Source organism: Pristis pectinata, chromosome 35 (genome assembly GCF_009764475.1).
Source record: "Pristis pectinata isolate sPriPec2 chromosome 35, sPriPec2.1.pri, whole genome shotgun sequence".
Taxonomy (NCBI): Eukaryota; Metazoa; Chordata; class Chondrichthyes; order Rhinopristiformes; family Pristidae; genus Pristis; species Pristis pectinata.
Genome location: NC_067439.1, coordinates 6,156,908 through 6,175,488, shown reverse-complemented (window position 1 = coordinate 6,175,488; position 18,581 = coordinate 6,156,908). Strand labels below are relative to the sequence as shown.

The window sequence follows — 18,581 nt, the reverse complement described above, 5'->3', positions numbered from 1 at the left end:
ATGTGCCCACATGTTGAGAACAGAATTCGATCAGGGTGTGATGCCCCTAACTTTTAAAAATGAAGACAGAGTGGGATGCACTAATGTTTAGAAATCAAATTATCTAGTGCTATTTAGGTACCAAGTGACTGAAAATGGAATTACACAGAGTGAAACATAATAACAGCCATAGAGACACAAGAGGCTGCACATGTTGAAATCTGGAGCAACAAACAAGATGCTGGAGGAACTCAGCGGGTCAGGCAGCCTCTGTGGTAGGAAATGGACAGTCGACGTTTCGGATCGAGACCCTTCATCCAGACTGATAATCATCACTGGGTCTGTGTACAATTTATTATTCATTCATTTCTTGGGATCTGAGTGTTGCCGAAAAGGCAGTATGCTTTGTCTTTCCCTAATTGTCCTTCAGAAGCTGGTACTGACCCACCTTCTTGAACTGCTACAGTCCTTCTGGTGAAGGTCCCTTAATGCTGTTGGTGAGGGATTTCCAGCATTTAGAACCAGCAACAACAAAGGAAAGTTGATATGTTCCGAAGTCAGGTTGGTGTGCAAGTTAGAAGAGAACCCACATTGAATGTATTCCTAAGCACCTGTTTCCTTTGTCATTCTCGATGGTTGAAATCACGGTGCTGTGAGAGTAGTCTTGGCAAGTAATTGCTGTGCATTTTGTGGATGGTACACACTGCAGGTGCACCAATGGTGAAGGAAATGAATGGTTACGTTATGAAGAGCATGCCATGCCAGTGGTCTGCTTTATCCTCAATGGCTTCAAGCTTCTTCAAAAATTACTCAGAAATTTAACTAGGCACTTCTTGCCTTAAGGTCACGCCTGTGAGTTCCATGTCAGATGCACGTTCTTTTGGAGAATTGCAAGGTGAATTAGACCAAATTAATGTGGAAGGTACCATCAATGTGCACTCTCGGGATCACTCCCTTAGGAGCCAGCATGGACTAAATGAACTGAATGTCCTCCTTCTGTATTGTTTTAAGAAGCTGGGTATAAGACAAGAATAAGGTTTTTACAATAATGGTGTCAGATTGGGATCCCACCACAGTCAATCCCATACTTGCCTCTATCCTTTAGATTCCATTTCTCTTCAGAAAACATGTCTTGGTGTTTCACTGCTGCATCCAAACAAAAATCCTTGTTATATCTAAGGCCAGGTAACCAATGGCTTGGTCAAAGAGATTAAAGAATGTTTTAAAGGTGCATAAAGATTCAGAGAAGTTTATGGAGCACACTCGAGACCTTAGGGTCCAGGCAGTTTAAGGCACAGCAGCCATTGGTAAACAACTAAATGAGGAATAGGATTGGAGAAGATCAGGGAATTGTTGGACTGATCGAGACTTCAGAATCAGAATTAAGAATCCACAAATAATGAGGGAAGCAAGACAAAGGAGAGATTCGTAAACCAGTCTGAAAATTTTAAAAATAATCAAGGCCATGCCTAACCAAGTGCTAAAGAAGGTCAGTAAGTGCAGTGGTAAATGGTTGAAAAGAATTGATGAGAGTTAGAACACTGGCAACAGATATTTGGATAAGCTCAGCTCTACAAGGGTAGGTCAGTTGGAACAATCAAGTCCAGAGATAACAGATACACAGCAGAGATTTCATTCCTATACAACCTACCTCTAACATTAAGATTATGGTTCTGGATTGCCAAAGCGAAAGAAATAACTTCTTTGCGTCCAATCTATCAAATCTCTTAATTATTTTAAATTCAAAAGCAGATCACCCCTTAATCTACAATTCTGCCTTGCCTCATCGTTCAGACTATAGACTATGGAATAATTTTAGGGACTCTCAGAGTCATACAGCACAGAAACAGGCCCTTTGGCCCACCATTGAATATCTATCTATTGTAATCCCATTTACCAGCACTTGGTCTGCAGCCTTCTATGCCTTGGCGATTCAAGTGCTCATCCAGATACTTCTTAAATATTGCGAGAGTCTCTGCCTCCACCACCCCCTTCGGCAGTGTGTTCCAGTTTCCAACCACCCTCTGGGTGAAAAAGTTCTTCCTCAGATCCCCTTCAAAACTCTTACTCCTTGCCTGAAACCTATGTCCTCTAGTTTTAGATACCTCCATTGTGGAAATATAGGTTTCCACTAATTATGCTCCTGATAATTTTTAAATCCTCGATCTGGTCCTCCCTCCACTCAAAACAAACCCAGCCTATCCAGTCTCCCCTTATAAATGAAACTCTCCATCCCAGACAACATAGAAGTGAATCTCCTTTGCACCCTCTCCAATGCAATCATATCATTTCTAATAATGTAACGACCAGAACTGCACACAATACTCCATCAGGGACCAAACCTCCCTGCTCTTATATTTTATGCTCCGGTTAATGAAGGCTAGTATCCCATATCTAACTGTAGTGCCAACTTCGGGGATCTTGGACTTCTACATGGAGGTCCCTCTGTTCCTCAGTACTCCATATAGACCTACGATTCATAGTGTTCTACCCTTATTAGTCCTCCCAACGTGCGTCATCTCGCACTTATCTTACTAAATGATTCTGCTCTGCCCCTCCCCACTGTGCAGCGTCCATAACTGAACACAATGAGGGTCCAAGCAAATATTGATAGAGGAGGAGGCCATCTAGCACCTGGTGCTGTTGAAAGAGCAAGGGTAGTCTGTATCCCAATTGTATAGACCCACCTTTTCCACAATTCCCTTTATAATCTCCGGTTAACAAAATCTTTCAATCTCTGATTTAAAATTAGCAATTGTTGCCCTATCACTGCCCACCTCTCCCAACCCTCCCCACATCAACTGCTGTTTGGGGAAAGGAATTTCATGTAGAAGTGTTTCCAAATTTCAATTCCTGAAACCCTGGTTCCAAATTTTAGACTCCATCCTGTGGTCTCAGACCCCCTAACCAGTTGAAATAGTCCTCAATAAGAGTGCATCTTAATATCTTAAAAATCCCAACCAAATCACCCCTTAACTTTCTAAATTCCAGGCCATTGAACTGTAACGTATCCAAGTCTTTGCATTCCGGCTAACTTCTGCCAGATTGTTTCCTACTGGAAGTTCTAGAATCAGGGCCGTCACACAGAGTTCCGTATTCCTTTTTCCAACAAGAAAGAGAACATAGACACCGCATTGAAGTTGCCTTCACTTTCTCACTTCACCTTCATCAGAGGCCAACAGACACGCCCATGGGAAGGTCAATGGTTCAACACTGGGTTTCCCAACCATATCGTGCCACCTTCACTTTCTGGAAGGGCTTATAGATGGGTAGATATCTTTATTAGTCACATGTACATCGAAACACAGAGTGAAATACATCTTTTTGCGTAGAGTGCTCTGGGGGCAGCCCGCAAGTGTCGCCATGCTTCCGGCGCCAACATAACATGCCCACAATTTCCTAACCTGTACGTCTTTGGAATGTGGGAGGAAACCGGAGCACCCGGAGGAAACCCACGCAGTCACGGGGAGAACGTACAAACTCCTTACAGACGGCGGCCGGACTTGAACCCGGGTCACTGGCGCTGTAATAGCGTTACGCTAACCGCCGCACTACCGTGCATCCGCCAACCTACGGAAACCAATCCCACCTCCTGGTTGATCTCCATCACCAATGAAACGGCCGGGGGAAGGGGTACGAACATTGTCGTCAATGGTGAGAGGGCAGATCAAGCCATAAAGTCATCCCGTCGCAATGCCAATCACTGTTGGCCATAATATGCTGTAAGTTATTCCCTGCTGTGGATAATACAATAATTGCACTTCATTTATAATGACTGAGTGTATAACTTGCTCTCTTCTTACGTCATAACTAGCCTCTCCCCCTCTTTACCTCAGTTCCCTCTCTCTCCCTGTGCTCCATTGAAGAGAGGTCACGTGCTCCCGCTCCCCTCGCCCCCGCCGAAACCGGGTCACGTGCTCCCCACCAACGCCCCACCCACTTTGCCCCCACCCGCCAGCCCACCGCCGAGCGCGCAAGCGCGGTTCACCCCTTTCCCCCCCCCCCCCCCCCCCTCCCGCCTGGGGACAGTTGGGCGTTGGAATCGGCTTCGGGCTTGTGCCCGGGAGCGGGCTCGCACCTGCCATTGGTCAGCGGTCCGAGGCAAGAGCGCGGTGATTGGCTGGGACCTGTTGCTAGCTGAGGAGTGGCGCGGGAGTGTGACTGAAACCCTCTCACACCATCTCCGGGTGGTGTCCGGTGCGGGCGTGGGCTGCGTCGCTGCCGAATTTCCCTCAAGAAATTTTCATTCCATTATAAAAAAAACAATTCCATCAACGTTTATTTTACAAATCCCGCTTTAAAATACTTCAACTCTAAAAAAAATCAAGGTAGTTTTTCTCAAAGCCTTGGTGATTTCCAGGACTTAATCAAAATAAGAGCGTTTTCTATGTTTAAAATTAAGAAAAATTATAGCCTGATTACGAAAAACAAAACAGCCACGATTGAATGGCGGAGCAGATCCAATGGGCTGAATGTCTTGGTGTAATGTTAATTTTCACTGATAATTGATTAGTCTAATCAAAGTTCCCAAACTTTATTTTGCTGTGCTGTACTAGATATATTTTTCTGTTTCCACTTACCCTTTTATTATTATAAACATTGAATAAATACACCACTCTTCTAATTTTACCATGCAAACCCACATTTGAAAATCCAGTGCAGATGAAGGATCTCAACCTGAAATGTCGACAGTCCATTTCCCTCCAGCATCCAGATGCTTCCTGACCCTCTGAGTTCCTCCAGCAGATAGCTTTTTGCCCCACATTTGAAAACCCAGCTGTTAAATAAAGTACTTCAGACACTGGAAATCTGAACTAAAAGTGGAATATGCTGGAAATATTCAACAGGTCAGGTAACATCTGTGGAGAGGAAAACAACGTTAACGGCGATGACTTTTCGTCACAATAACAAAAAAGATTCCCTCTCCCTGCTTTCCTCATAATAATTACAGATTTCATTCATTTCCTCCTATTTAAACCCTCTGATCATTCACGCCTTTTGTTAATCACGAGTCTTGCACAGCTTCTATCGCCCAGCATGTCATTCCAGCTCTCCCCATCACACAACTTTCGTTCTCTGCCTCCGGCCGCCCCAAGTTATGACTACTTTTTAAGTGTGGGTTTGAACCCCATTCCATAAGTTAGACTCATAGTCTAGTTCAATTGTGAGGAAGTGCTGCACAGTCAGGAGTGCAGTACAGAGGGACTGCTACATTTTCAGAGGCCTTTCACGGGTGGCGCAGTGGTTCAAGGGTTAGTGCCACATGGCTCCAGCAACCCAGGTTCAGTCCTGACCTCCAGTGCTATCTGTGTGGATTTTTCACATTATTCCTGTGATCGGGTGGTTTCCTCCAGATCTTATGTGACATTATAAAGAAGATGTGGTAGGTTAACTGGCTACAGTAAATTGCCCCGAGTGTCACTGAAGGACAAAAGAATCAGGAGTAAGCTGATGGGCATGTGGGGAAGAATGGGTTACGAAGAAGTAAGTGGGAAAATGGGACTAAAGGTTGCTCTCTCAGAGCTAGCATAGACTCAATAGGCTGAATGGCCTTCTATGTCAGAAGAAAATATGAGAAGTCATCTGAGATGTTTAACAAAAATCTCAACAACCCTGTTGGTGGATATAAATTATCTGAGGTCACAATTGAAATTACAAATCTAGGTCTTCTAGCCAATCTTTATCACTCAATTAGCACCCTCAAGATGCATACCTGCTTATTAATTGTTTTTTGTAGGACTGTTCTCTGTATAAATGAACTGCATTTAGGAAGTCCTTTGAAATGTCATGAAAGGTCCTATGAAAATTAATTCTTAAGTGTGATACTGGGAGTTTCCCCAAACTCATTTCCTGATTGGTAATCATAACTTTGATGAAAATTGTAGCTACTGAGTGTATATGAGAAGGCTGCAGAGATTTCAGCATCTGATTCCCTTTTAGGAATTTATCTCCAAATACTTTAGTCTGATGTATAGAAAAGGTTTCCTGTAACTGCCATATTTACATCCTGTTACACATTCTTTGTTTTTCATTGTTGATTACTTACTACTTTAAACCAGCCCAGCTTCATTGACAAAAGAATGAGTACAACCTTATAGCTATTTTAGGTAGCTGAAAGGAATGTGCAATATTCTAAGGCACCACTCACCTGCCTGGAAGTTCATGTTGACTGCACTCAGAATGAATGAGAATTTCTTAATATCAGATCTGATTCCTAGTGCAGATTGCAAATTCAGCAGAGGGGAAAACATTTATCAAAAGCCATCAAAAAGCAAGAAGCTGCAGATGTTGGAAACAATGGTCAAGATACTCAGCAGGTCAGGTAGTATCCATAGAGAAAAAAACAGTTAATGCTTCATGTCGATGATGTTTCATATGATGTTCTACCTGCTCAGTATTTACACCATTCTCTGCCTTTATTCCTTTGACTTCAATGGGCTGTAAAATTTCATATAGCAGATTCTTCTCATATTTGTTTGCATTGTAGGTTCTTCAAGGTATAATTCCTGGCCTCAGGCACTTATGATCTGGCACTATTTCCTTTGTGCACAATGGAATAGATGAAGGGTAATATGTGTCTGTGGATACAGCTAAATCTGCGGGATTATAGGGATGGTGGAGAGAGGGTCACTAGTCACAGGCCTGATCAGGTCGAGGGGGCTGAGGAAGAAGCTGAATTGACCACCAGAGGAATGCAGACTAGGAGAGGTGGTGAGGTGGGTTGTGGCCTTGGGAGATAGGGGTGTGTGAGATTTGCGTTTAGAGTGCTTTTGCAGGGAGGAACAGTGGATAGAAAGTAATTATAGGACTTACATTATGATGAATAGTATTAAAATAAAAATTGAAATTACCAACAATACTCAGCAGGTCAGGCCATGGAGAGAGAAAAATAGTGCTACTGTTTCAGGTACAAAAGGGTTTCCAGGTCATTGCTTTTCTTCCATGAAAAAATTAAGAAAGACTATCATTTTATTGTGTCTTTCAGCAGGATGTCCCAACGCACTTATGTCGGTTAAATACTCTTGAAGTGCAGTTATTCCTAATGTAGTATGAACACAAGAATCCAACACAAGAAATAGAAGGAGGAGGAGGCTGAGTGACACAGAACTAAGTGGAAATGTGAGTGGTATTGAAGATGCAAAGAAATTTTAAGGTGATATAGGCAAGCTGAGCAAGTGGGGAACAGTATGGCAGATAGACTACAATGTGGAAAAATGTGAGGTTAGCCACTTTGTAGAAAAAAAGAAAAGCTAAGCAATTTTTTTTTAAATGGGAAGAGTTTGAGAAAAGTTCAAAGCGATCTGGTTGGCTTCTTATATCAGTCACTGGAAGCTAATATGCAGGTGAAGCAGGCAGTTAGGCAAGTGTTATGTGGCCTATATTGCAAGTGGATTTGAATCCAAGAGTGATGATGTTTTACTACAATTATTCAGGACCTTGGTGAGACTACATCTGGAGTATTGTGTTCAAGTTTGGTCTCCTAACCTGAAGAATATACTGGTTATAGAGGGAGCCCAGCAAAGATTCATCAGACTGGTTCTTGGGATGGCAGGTCTGTCAAATGAGAAGAGACTGAGTAGGCTAGGCATCTATTCTCTAGAGTTTAGAAGAATGAGAGGTGACCTCATTGAAACATAGAAAATTCTTAGAGGGCTCAATAGGATAAATGGGGGAATGGGAGGTGGGATGTTTCCCCGAAATGAGGAGTCTAGAACTAGATTACAGTTTCAAGATAGGAGCAGGCCACTTAGGATTGAAATAAAGAAAAATACCTCCTGCCAGAGGGTAGTGAATCTTCTCTGAATTCTCTACTCTGATGGTCTGTGGAGGCTCAGTCATCTAAATTCCTATATATTAGAGGAATCAAGAGATAAATTAGTAAATTGGTTTATTATTGTAACATGTACCATAATACAGGTCATCTCACCACATCAGTACACTGAGGTAGTACAAGGGGAAACAATAACAGAAAGCAGAATAAAGTGTTGCAGTTATACAGAAAGTGCAGTACAGGCAGACAATAAGGTGCAAGGCCAAAACGAGGTAGGTTGTAAGGTCAAGAGTCCATCTTATCATACATGGGTCTTATAACAGTGCAATAGAAGCTGTCCTTGAGCCTGGTGGTACGTGCTTTTATGCTTTTGTATCTTCTGCCCCATTGGGGGGAGGCTGGTTTCCGTGATGTGTAAAGCTGGGGCAGGAAAATTGTGTTGAGGTAGAAGATCAGCCTGGATCTTGATGAATGGTGGAGCAGTCTTGATTGGCTTCATGCGCCCACCCTACCATTCAATAAGATAATGACTGATCTTTCACCTCAATGCACTTTCTTGTACAAATCCCTCTTACATTCCTGTGCTATGGAATTGCAATCAATGCAACCAATAAGTCAGGGAACATCATCCCTGCATTCCTATCAAGCCCCATTAGAATTATATATATTTCAATGTGATCATCTCTCTTTAAAACTCTAGGAAGTTGAGAGAATAGAAAGAACTATTTTGCATACAAGCAATGTGTGATGTCCCATCCAAAAATGTATGCCTCAACCTTTTATAAGCAGCTTTAAGTGAAACTAGTTACTTTTATATCCAGATATCAGGAAGTTACAGGGAAAAGGCTGAGATGGTCCTGCCATTCAGGATTGAGATTATCCACAAGGCGATTTCAAAATGGGACACGTTGGTTGGATCTCTGAAGGGATTGCTGCACTGTGGCAGGTGAGTAGAATGAAGGCCCTCTCCACTTTCCCAGGTGGACATTAAAGATCCTCAGGTTAGATTCAGATTAGTTTATTGCCATATACACCAGGGTGCGGTGCGATGAAATTCCTTGCCCGCGTGAAGCTCCCAGATTAAGCAGCACACGTGGTAATAATAAGTATAGCAAAAAATCCGGAAATGAGCGCAAAACAACAGAATGGTGCAAAGTATGAATGATGCAAAGATAGTAGTGCAATCCGTAGTGCAAGTAGTTCATTCTACTTCTCACCTGCCACAGTGCAGCAATCCCTTCAGAGATCCAACCAATGTGTTCCATTTTGAAATCGCCTTGTGGATAATCTCAATCCTGAAAAGAAATACTAAAGTGACAATAATGGAATAATCAAGAGAGGTGGAATTAAGAGACTGAGAACATGGCAGCACCACTGGGAAAGGGATGTGAAGGAGGTGATTGATTCAGGAGTCTGATAGCAGTGGGGAAGAAGCTGTTCTTGAGTCTGGTCGTCTGGGCTTTCAAGCTCCTGTATCTTTTCCCAGAAGGTAGAAGAGAGAAAAGGGAATGGTCAGGGTGGCGGGCATCCCTGATGATACCATTAGCTTATGTAAAGATGAGGGAGTTATCGCCGGTTCTGTGGCCAATACTAATCCTTCAGTCAACTTTTCCAAAACAGATTATCTGCTCATTATGACGTTGATATTTGTGGGAGCTTGCTGTGTGCAATTTGGCTGTCATGTATCCTGCATTATAACAGTCACCATGCCTTCAAAACTACTCAGCTGGCTTTCAGATGTCCTGATAAGGATGTGAAAAGCATGATAGAACTGCAAGTCTTGTTTTTAAGTTGCAAGCCATTATATTCCACCTTCCATCCAAAAAATATTTCTTCACTGTCTCCTCCTCGTTGTCCTTTCCGAATAGTCATGACTCTTTCAATTTCTTGTGCCTCTTTCAATCAGATGACTCGCATGTGCAGCATAGTCATTAAAAATGAAGACTGCCAATTGAAGGTAAATGTGTAAATTGGAAATTGGGATTGATGAACCTGAAATGAGAGATGAAACATAGGAATTTGGAGTAATCATTCTCTGAGGAAGTACTGGTGCATGATATTTTGTAGATCCCCCAAACAAATATTGCTAACACTGCAGAAATGTAAACCAGAGCTTCATTGATTATCTACACTGCAAAGGAGCATAATTCTTAATTATCACTATGAATTATATATTTCGAGATTGTTCCAAGGATTTTCACGATGCATCACAGAAGCAGCTGCAATGTTGTGTTACAAGGTTGTAAATCAATTAAAATAACTAAGATAATAAGATAAGCTCTTGGAGAGAGCAATTTGCATCCTGACATTGTGTATGAAGCTCTTAACAGACTGTAAAAGAACATTTAATTATAAAAAATAAATTACAAGAGCTGTTAAAATGAATTTTTATTTTTTAATTATTTTGTGCACTTAAGTTGGAAGTTTAATGAACTAATTTTTTAACAAGTCCACACTGTATGATGTATGATGTTTTATGCACCTGCCCACATGTTTTGATAGACAGAAAGTTTTGCCTTGCTTTATTCCTATTTAACTCACACCATGATGTCACTATCCACCATTCCCAAAATCCTGCGGCAGAATGTATCAGACCATTACCACTCACTTACCTATTGGTCTGTTTATATTGTGCACAGAGAAGTTCACATTTATGCTCACATTTTTTGTTGCATGTGGAAGGGGTACTTATTTTTCTGATAGACTACTTATTAGGGGTGATGTAGAGTTAGTAAATATAGTCAAACCAAGTAGAAAAGATGTCAGACAGAAAACCTCTTGGACAAACCTTTGAAGCATTCTATTGTTTAATCAGATATTGCTTCATATTGGGACTCAACAGAGGAAGAGTTAATGATCTTCATGAGATGAAAGTAATGTCACCATGTGGAGAGAGTTTGATTAGTATTGTTGTTTTGACTGTTTGTTTGTATCTTCAGTTGTATTCCAATTGATCTGAGACCAGACCCAATGATGATTAGTCAGCTGTACTGCAGACTGATCTAAGCTGGTTTAGCAATGCGATGCACCATCAGCAGAGCTCTGTACATTCATCTCTGCTCTGTTACTCATTTTACATTTTGCAGTTGCTTCTACGTTTTCCTAAAAAATAGTTGACATGGAGACCCATGGAAGTGTTTATAAAATACAACTCTGCAGCAAGCTGGAGTTAACCCCCCACAAAATTTATACATGTTGCGGTAACCTCTAGGTACTACATCTTGGGGAGGATTTATTGGTCTCAGAAGCAGTACAGCACAGATTAGATGAGATTAGTCATATACAGCAGGGTGCAATGAAATACCTTGCTCGCGTGAAGCTCATAGAGTAAACTGTATAATAATAAATACAACAATAAATGCCACGATGAGTGCAAAACAATAGAATGGTGCAAAGATAGTGGTGTAATCGGAAGTAGTGCAAAAAGAAAACGTAAGTGACAATAATGGAATAATCGACAGAGGTAGAGTTAAGAGACTGAGAATGTGACAGCATCGTCAGGAAGGGGGATGTGATTTACTAGTTATCAGGTCAGGCTAGTGAAACAAGACATGATTCCCCTTGAGTGTAACTGTTAACAAGGTAATCCAATTGAGGTATTTCAGATAATCAAATGATTTGACTGAGTAGCTAAGGATAAGTGCTGAGAAATTAATTCCCAATCATTAATGTTAAACTGTGGCAGCAATACATTCTGCTCTGCTTCTTAAATTCATTCCATTGAAGTCAGTGAAATGGATTTAAGAGGCAGAGTCCAGTGCATTTAGGTTACCAAAGAGTGTGTTTTATGCTAATTGCAGGTGATGAATTTTTAGGGAAAACTATTTCTTCTATTGGGATAAGTTCAAAAACAGCACAAATTGCATGAAAATAAATGCCAGTTTATATAATAAAGATGTCAAAAGTATTTACACAAAGGGTAGTGGAAATCTATAATCCCCTGAAATGTTGACGAGGATGCAGAGGTCAATTGATAATTTAAAAAACTGAGATCGATAGATCACCTTTTGGGTAAGAAGATTAATAGATATAGAACTGGAGTAGTAAATAGAGTTGAGATAGTTTGTCCATGATCTAATTGAATGGTAGAACAAGCTCAAGAGGCTGAATGGTCAGTGCTCATCCCGTGCCTTGGAAGGGCACTTGGTTTTACTGCCAATATCTGACTTGATCATTGGATGTATAGATTGTCCAGTCCGGATGAGGGCGTGTCAACCTGAAATGATGTGCCTCCACAGATGTGCCTGACCCACTGAGTTCCTCCAGGTCTCCCCTCAGCCTCCGACGCTCTAGGGAGAACAACCCAAGTTTTTTCAACCTTTCCTTATAGCTCATACCCTCTAATTCAGGCAGCATCCTGGTAAACCTCTTCTGCACCCTCTCCACAGTTTCCACATCCTTCCTATAATAGGGTGACCAGCACTGCATGGAATACTCCAAGAGTGGTCTGAATAAAGTTTTATATAGCTGCAGCATGACTTCCTTACTCTTATACTCAACACCCCTACCAATGAAGACAAGCACGCCATACGCCTTCTTTACCACCTTATTCATTTGCATAGCCATTTTCAATGAACTATGGACTTGGACCCCAAGATCCCTCTGTACCCCAATGCTACTAAGGGCCCTATCATTAACTGAATACTTTCTCCTTTCATTTGACCTCCCAAAGTTCAACACCTCACACTTGCCCGGATTAAACTCCATCTGCCACTTCTCTGCCCATATCTGTAACTGATCTATATCCCACTGTAGGAGGCAAAAGTTAGTGGTAGACCCAAAGACTGGGATAAATGCAGAATCCAGCAATAAAAATAATAAAGAGAGAGACAATAAGACATTGTTAGGTTCTGGAGAAGTGCCAGAGGATGGGAAAACTGTCAACATGACAGCAACATTCAATAAAACAGGGAGGCAAAAAGTGGCTATAGGCCGATTAGCCTAACATCTATTGTTGGAAAAATGTTAGAATCAATTACTAAGGAAGAAATAGCATGATGTTAGGAAAATTGTAAGCTCATCAAGCAGAGTAAGTATGGCTTCACAATGGGGAAATCATGTCTAACAAATTTATTGGAGTAATACACACAAAGTGCTTGAGGAACTCAGCAAGTCAGGCAGCATCCATGGAGAGAACTAAACAGTCGACGTTTTGGGCCGAGACCCTTCCATCAGGATTGGAAAGGAAGAGGGCAGAAGCCAGAATAAGAAGGTGGGGGGGAGGGGGAGGAGCACACACAGGCAGGGGAGAGGCGAGTCCAGGTGAGGGGGGAAGGTAGGTGGGTGGGGGAGGGAGGAGATGTAAGAAGCTGAGAGGTGATCGGTAGAAGAGGCAAAGGGCTGAAGAAGAAGGAATCCGGTAGGAGAGGTCAGTGGACCATGGAATAAAGGATGGAGGAGGGGAGGAGGGGGAGGAGAGGAGATGGGCAGGTTATCAAGGTGGGGGAAGGGAGCCATAGGAATAAGGGAAGACAAATGAGTTGGGGGTGGGGGGAGAAAAAGAAAGGGTGGAGTTACCGGAAGTTAGAGAAATCGATGGTGAGGCTGTCAGGTTGGAGACTCCCAAGGCGGAATATGAGGATCTGTTGCTCCAACTCTCTCCTGGCCTCAACGTGGCAGTAGAGGAGGCCGTGGATAGACATGTCAGTGTGGGAATGGGATGTGGAATTGAAGTGAGTGGCTACTGGGAGGTCCTGGCTGTTGTGGCAAATTTATTGGATTTTGAGGAAGGCTCAACCTGAATGGATTGGGGGGAACCAGTAGATATATAATGTATGTCGATTTTCAGAAGCTACTTGACAAGGTTCTTCACAAAAGGTTAAGTTGCAAAATAAGAGCTCATGGTACTGGAGGTAACATATTGGCATGGGTAGAGGATTGGTTAACAGCAGGTAGGGATAAGAAGGACATTTTCAGGTTTGCAACCTGTGACTAGTGGGGTACTACAGTGATTAGTGCTGGGATCACAGCTGTTTATAATATATAAATTGGAGGGAGGAAGCAAAAGTACAGAGGATGTTTGCTGAATTTGTTGGTGACACAAAAATAAGTGGGAAGGCAATTTGCAGAGAGATACTGATAGGTTAGCTGAATGGAAAAAATACTTGGCAAATGGACTATAATGTGGGTAAATGTGTTGTTTGTTTTCGCAGGAAGAACAAGAGTATTTAAGTAGAGAAAAATTGCAGAAAGCTGCAGCGCAAAAGGATTTGGGGTCCTAGTGCATGAAACGTGGAAAGTGCAGCGTGTAATAGAGAAGGCTAATGGAATGTTGTCCTTTATTTCAAGGGGTTTGAAGTATAAGCAGAAAGAGTGAAGGCTTCCTGCAACTTTACAACACACTAGTGAGACCACATCTGGAGTATTGTGAATACTTTTGGTTCCCCTATTTAAAGAAAGATATTATTTCATTGAAGGTGGTTCACCAGGCTGATCTTAGGTTTAGAGGGGTTGTTCTAGGAGGAAAGATTAAACAGGTTAAGACCCTACTCGTTGGAGTTTAGAAGAATGAGAGACGATCTTAATGAAACATAAGATCCTTAGAGGGCTGGACAGAGTAAATGATGACAGGATGTTTCTTCTCATGGAAGAGTTCAAAATCAGAGAGCATGTTCACATAATAAAGGGATAGCCCATTTAAACTTGAGATGAGGAGAAGTTCTTCTCTCAGAGGATAGTGAGCCTTTTGAACTTTTTAGCACAGAGCTGTGGGGCAGATTAAGTTGCAGTGAAGTATGACCATAAGAAGTGGGTATGTTTAAGGGTGAAGATGAACAGATTTCTAATCAGTCAGAAAATCAAGGATTATGGGGAAAGGGCAGAAAAGTGGACTTGAGGAATGTCAGATCAGTCATGGTGCTTTTGAATAGCAGCACAGAAATGAGGGGCTGAATGGCCTACTTCTGTTCCTACTTCTTATGGTCATATTTCACTGCAACATAATGTGCCCAACCTCCTGCATCCCTCGATAATTGTGCCATGCATTTGCAGTCGTGTGGAGAATAGACATGGTGTCAATAAAATCATATTGCTAACACACTCTGATTCATTGCATCCACCAAGAAATGCTCTCTTTGAGACAAACAATATAGTTAACACTCCCTGATTCCTTTGACATTTTCTTATTTGCTGTGAAAAGTCAACAGTTCGCACTTATAAAAATCACAGTCTCAGATCTGACCCTGTAGACCTTCAAACAGGTTTCAATGTTATCTGACATTTTCTACCCACTTTCATGTTGAACAGGGAGAGGTGTGGCTCAACTCTTCACCTTTGCAATGAAATACGTTCTCAGAGGCAAATGCAAATCGTACCTACAAGATCGTGTCCAATTCTGAGCAGTGTGCTGTAGGATGTATGTCAAGTTTTTACACAGAGTGCCCAGGACCATTAGCAGAATGGATGTAAGAATGAGACACTTCATTTATGTAGAATGACTGGAGAAGATGGGGTTTTCTCCTTAGAGTAGAGAAAGTGGAGATTTGTCAGTGGTGTTTGAAATGAGGGCCTTTGAAGACATCGATTTGGGATAATTTACAAGAACTTCAGGCAGATGATAGGAACCTTTATTACAAAGTCCACTGTAATTTTGAATGAGTCACCCAGGAAGGCTTTGGAAGCTTATTCAGTTGTAGATTTCAAAAAGTAATCACATACTTGAAAAGGTTAAATTTGCAGGTCTGTGGGAAGAGCTGGAGAAAATAATTGTAATTGGAAAGCCAGGATGGACAAAATGAGTCAAGTGGCCTCTTCTGCATTCTATGACTCTGTAAAGTGAATTATCTGGACTTGACTAATCAATGGAAATGGCTGGGATTTACCCGCTGGTGGTGACAGTAATCCAAGAGGTATTACCATGTACAAACACTAAACAGTAAAATACACGAACATTTATGCTTAACGAGTGTGCATTGGTATAAGGCATAATCTAAATACAGCTTTCTGACATTTTAACTGTTGATTTGGGAGTGTGAGAGAATGCTTTTAATATTTTTCCCCCATATTCTAAAGCAAACAACTGGTGGGAATTTAGAGAAAGCATAGAAAGTAGTGATATGGCTTTCTTGCACTGAGTATTTATTTCCTTTACTTTACTGGAAACTATAGTTATAAAACTATATTCCAACACATTGCAGTGTGCAATACAGTACCCTGGTGACGTGACTCTCTTACAGGGGATTAACAAGAAAAAAAAAATCCAAGGTTTGTAATAATATAGGAACCCTACAGTTTCTGGAAAAAATAAAACAAAAACAGAAAAAGCTGGAAACATCAGCAGGTCAGATAGTATGTATGGGAAAGGAAACAATTAGTATTTCAGGTTAAAAATACCCTTTGTCACATCTCAGCAGTTTGTTGATTCCTGATCTTCATATAACATTTATTTTTGTTGCCACTATTTTATTCTTCTTCCTTCATCTGCTCTCTCTTTGGAGTAAAGCCCCATTGCTGGTCCTCACCCATGCTTCTCCTTTACCAGTCTGGGACTTGGTAATGTGTGTTGGCAGGCTTTAGAATGTGGTCATCACAGAGTTTGATCATCTTTTCAGCCAGGTGTTCACAAACACACACTTTCAGCAGCAGTTAATGCATTATGATCGCCAAAAGTATCACGTGCTCCTGATGTAATCTATATTATAGAGTCATTGAGTAATACAGCACAGAAACAGGCCCTTGGGCCTAACTTGTCCAAGCCGACCAAAGTACCCACCTAAGCTAGTCCCATTTGCCTGCGTTTGGCCTATATCCCTCTAAACCTTTCCTATCCATGTACTTATCCAGATGTCTTTTATACATCATTATTGCACCTGCCTCAACTACTTTCTCTGGCAACTCATTCGATATACGCACCAGCATCTGGGTGAAGAAGTTGCCTCTCAGGTCTCTTTTAAATCTTTCCGCTCTCAGCTTAAACCTATGCCCTCTGGTCTTAGGATCTCTTTCTTTGGGAAATAGACTTGTGCACATTCACCCTACCTATGTCGGCAGTGTAGTGGTTAGCGTAAAGTTATTACAGTGCCAGTGACCCGGGTTCAATTCCGGGCACTCTCTGTAAGGAGCTTGTATGTTCTCCTCGTGTTTGCGTGGGTTTCCTCCGGGTGCTCCAGTTTCCTCCCACATTCCAAACGCGTACGGGTTAGGAAGTTGTGAGCATGCTATGTTGGCACTGGAGGTATGGCGACACTTGCGGGCTGCCCTTCAGAACACTCTATGCAAAAGATGCATTTCACTGTGTGTTTCGATGTACATGTGACTAATAAAGATATCCTATCCTATCCTATCCTATCCTATCCTATCCTATGTCCTTCATGATTTTATACACCTCTATTAGGTCCCCACATTCCAAGGAATAAAGTCCTAGCCTGCCCTACCTCTACCTATAAGTCAGGCCCTCAAGTCCTGGCAACATCTTCGTCACCACACACCATTTTATAAGTAAATGGTTAAAAGTATTTGATTCGTTTCATTTACTCACTCCTTGACCAAGTGACAATTTTCAAGCTTGAATCAAGGCAATTACCCGGCTATTTGACTGTGGGAGGATGTCACCATCATGCCTGATCCTTTCCATCAAAAGTCGTGATCAGAAAGAGAGAGCAGGATCTCCGTCTAATTCATGAGTGCTGCGTAGAAGATGCCTCCATTACTTTTGCTTCATTCCGTTCCTGGAAGCTTGCTGGTCAAGCAACGGGGAGGAAAGTTATCCAGGTTAACTCTTTGCAACTTCCTCCCCATACTTTGGATTTTGTTCTTTGGAGTGCTGACAGTGCTATTGTGGTAGACTGCCAAGTGGGGGATGGGGGAGTTCCACACATCAACAGTGTGATGGGGCTGAAACAAAACCAGTAGCAAAAAAAAACAGCCGTAATCATTCAGTCTCCTGCCCCAGTTCCTCAGTTCAATGGTTTGTGTCAGCTCAGCAGCCATGCACTGTCAGAACCAGTAACTATTCACATTCATTTCTACCAAGGTTGTCTCTATTTATAAATTAGAGACATCAACAAACGTAGATGAACAACAAAGTATGAAAGGAAATTAACGTTAATCACCATTGAGTGTTACTATCTGTTTCCTAATGATGATGAAATTACCTCCGATGATCTGGCCTTGCAGTGGTTAACTCACGAAACCAAACTCAAAAAAAGGTTTGAGCCCAAAACATTCATTGGGTTGAACATTGTCATCAAATACCATTTATCAAGCTACCCTGGTTTAATTCGATTTCACGCCTAGTTTATCAGCTATTTGGCTGTATACGAGGATAGTGGAAATTCATTGGCTGACAGAAGGCGAGGTAAGCTATGAGCTCGTTAATAAATAAGCCTCAGATGGAGGTAGTGGACCAATAAACTCTCTGGGATGGCTGGAGCAATGAGAACTGGAGTTTGGGAAAGAGTATCACATCCTTAGGTGTGCTGCAATAAGCCTATTTAAAAGGAATAAGATTTAATTATTAATCCTCAATTATTTTTTTACGGATAAAAAGGTAGGATTAATGCCTACAAAAAAAGCTGTAGGAAATGCATCTACATGAATTTTTCAGTGCGAAAGACATCGAGGATTTTTTCCCCCCCATTCAAAGGCATGTGAAGGAGCTGGAGTGAACTGGTTGCTATGGTAATGGGAGGCTGCAGAAGGAGCCTGAGAAAGTGAAATAAGGACGAAGAAAAGCTTTTGTTTGGGTATTTTCTTTTTGAAAAGATTGGAAGAAAAGGGGGGAATGGCGGATCGAATCCCTGGCTATGGTGGGCTGTATGACACCAGCTCTCTGCTGCAGTTTTGCACTGGTAAGTTCTTGGACTCTGAGGCTTTCAGCTTTACTGAAGGCCTA

At 41.8% G+C, this 18,581-nt stretch overlaps 2 protein-coding genes across 2 annotated transcripts in view; one reads left to right on the top strand and one right to left on the bottom strand.

Moving 5' to 3' along the window:
- Positions 1-6,143, bottom strand: part of LOC127586240 (meiosis initiator protein-like) — a 51,958-nt gene extending 45,815 nt beyond the window's left edge. The window contains exon 1 of the mRNA XM_052044043.1: positions 6,128-6,143. Coding sequence (XP_051900003.1) covers positions 6,128-6,143 — 16 coding nt within the window. The remainder of the gene's footprint in view (positions 1-6,127) is intronic.
- Positions 6,144-18,517: 12,374 nt separating this feature from the next.
- Positions 18,518-18,581, top strand: part of eml2 (EMAP like 2) — a 119,458-nt gene continuing 119,394 nt past the window's right edge. Inside the window, exon 1 of the mRNA XM_052044016.1 lies at positions 18,518-18,537. The gene's annotated coding sequence lies outside the window, so the exon portion shown is untranslated. The remainder of the gene's footprint in view (positions 18,538-18,581) is intronic.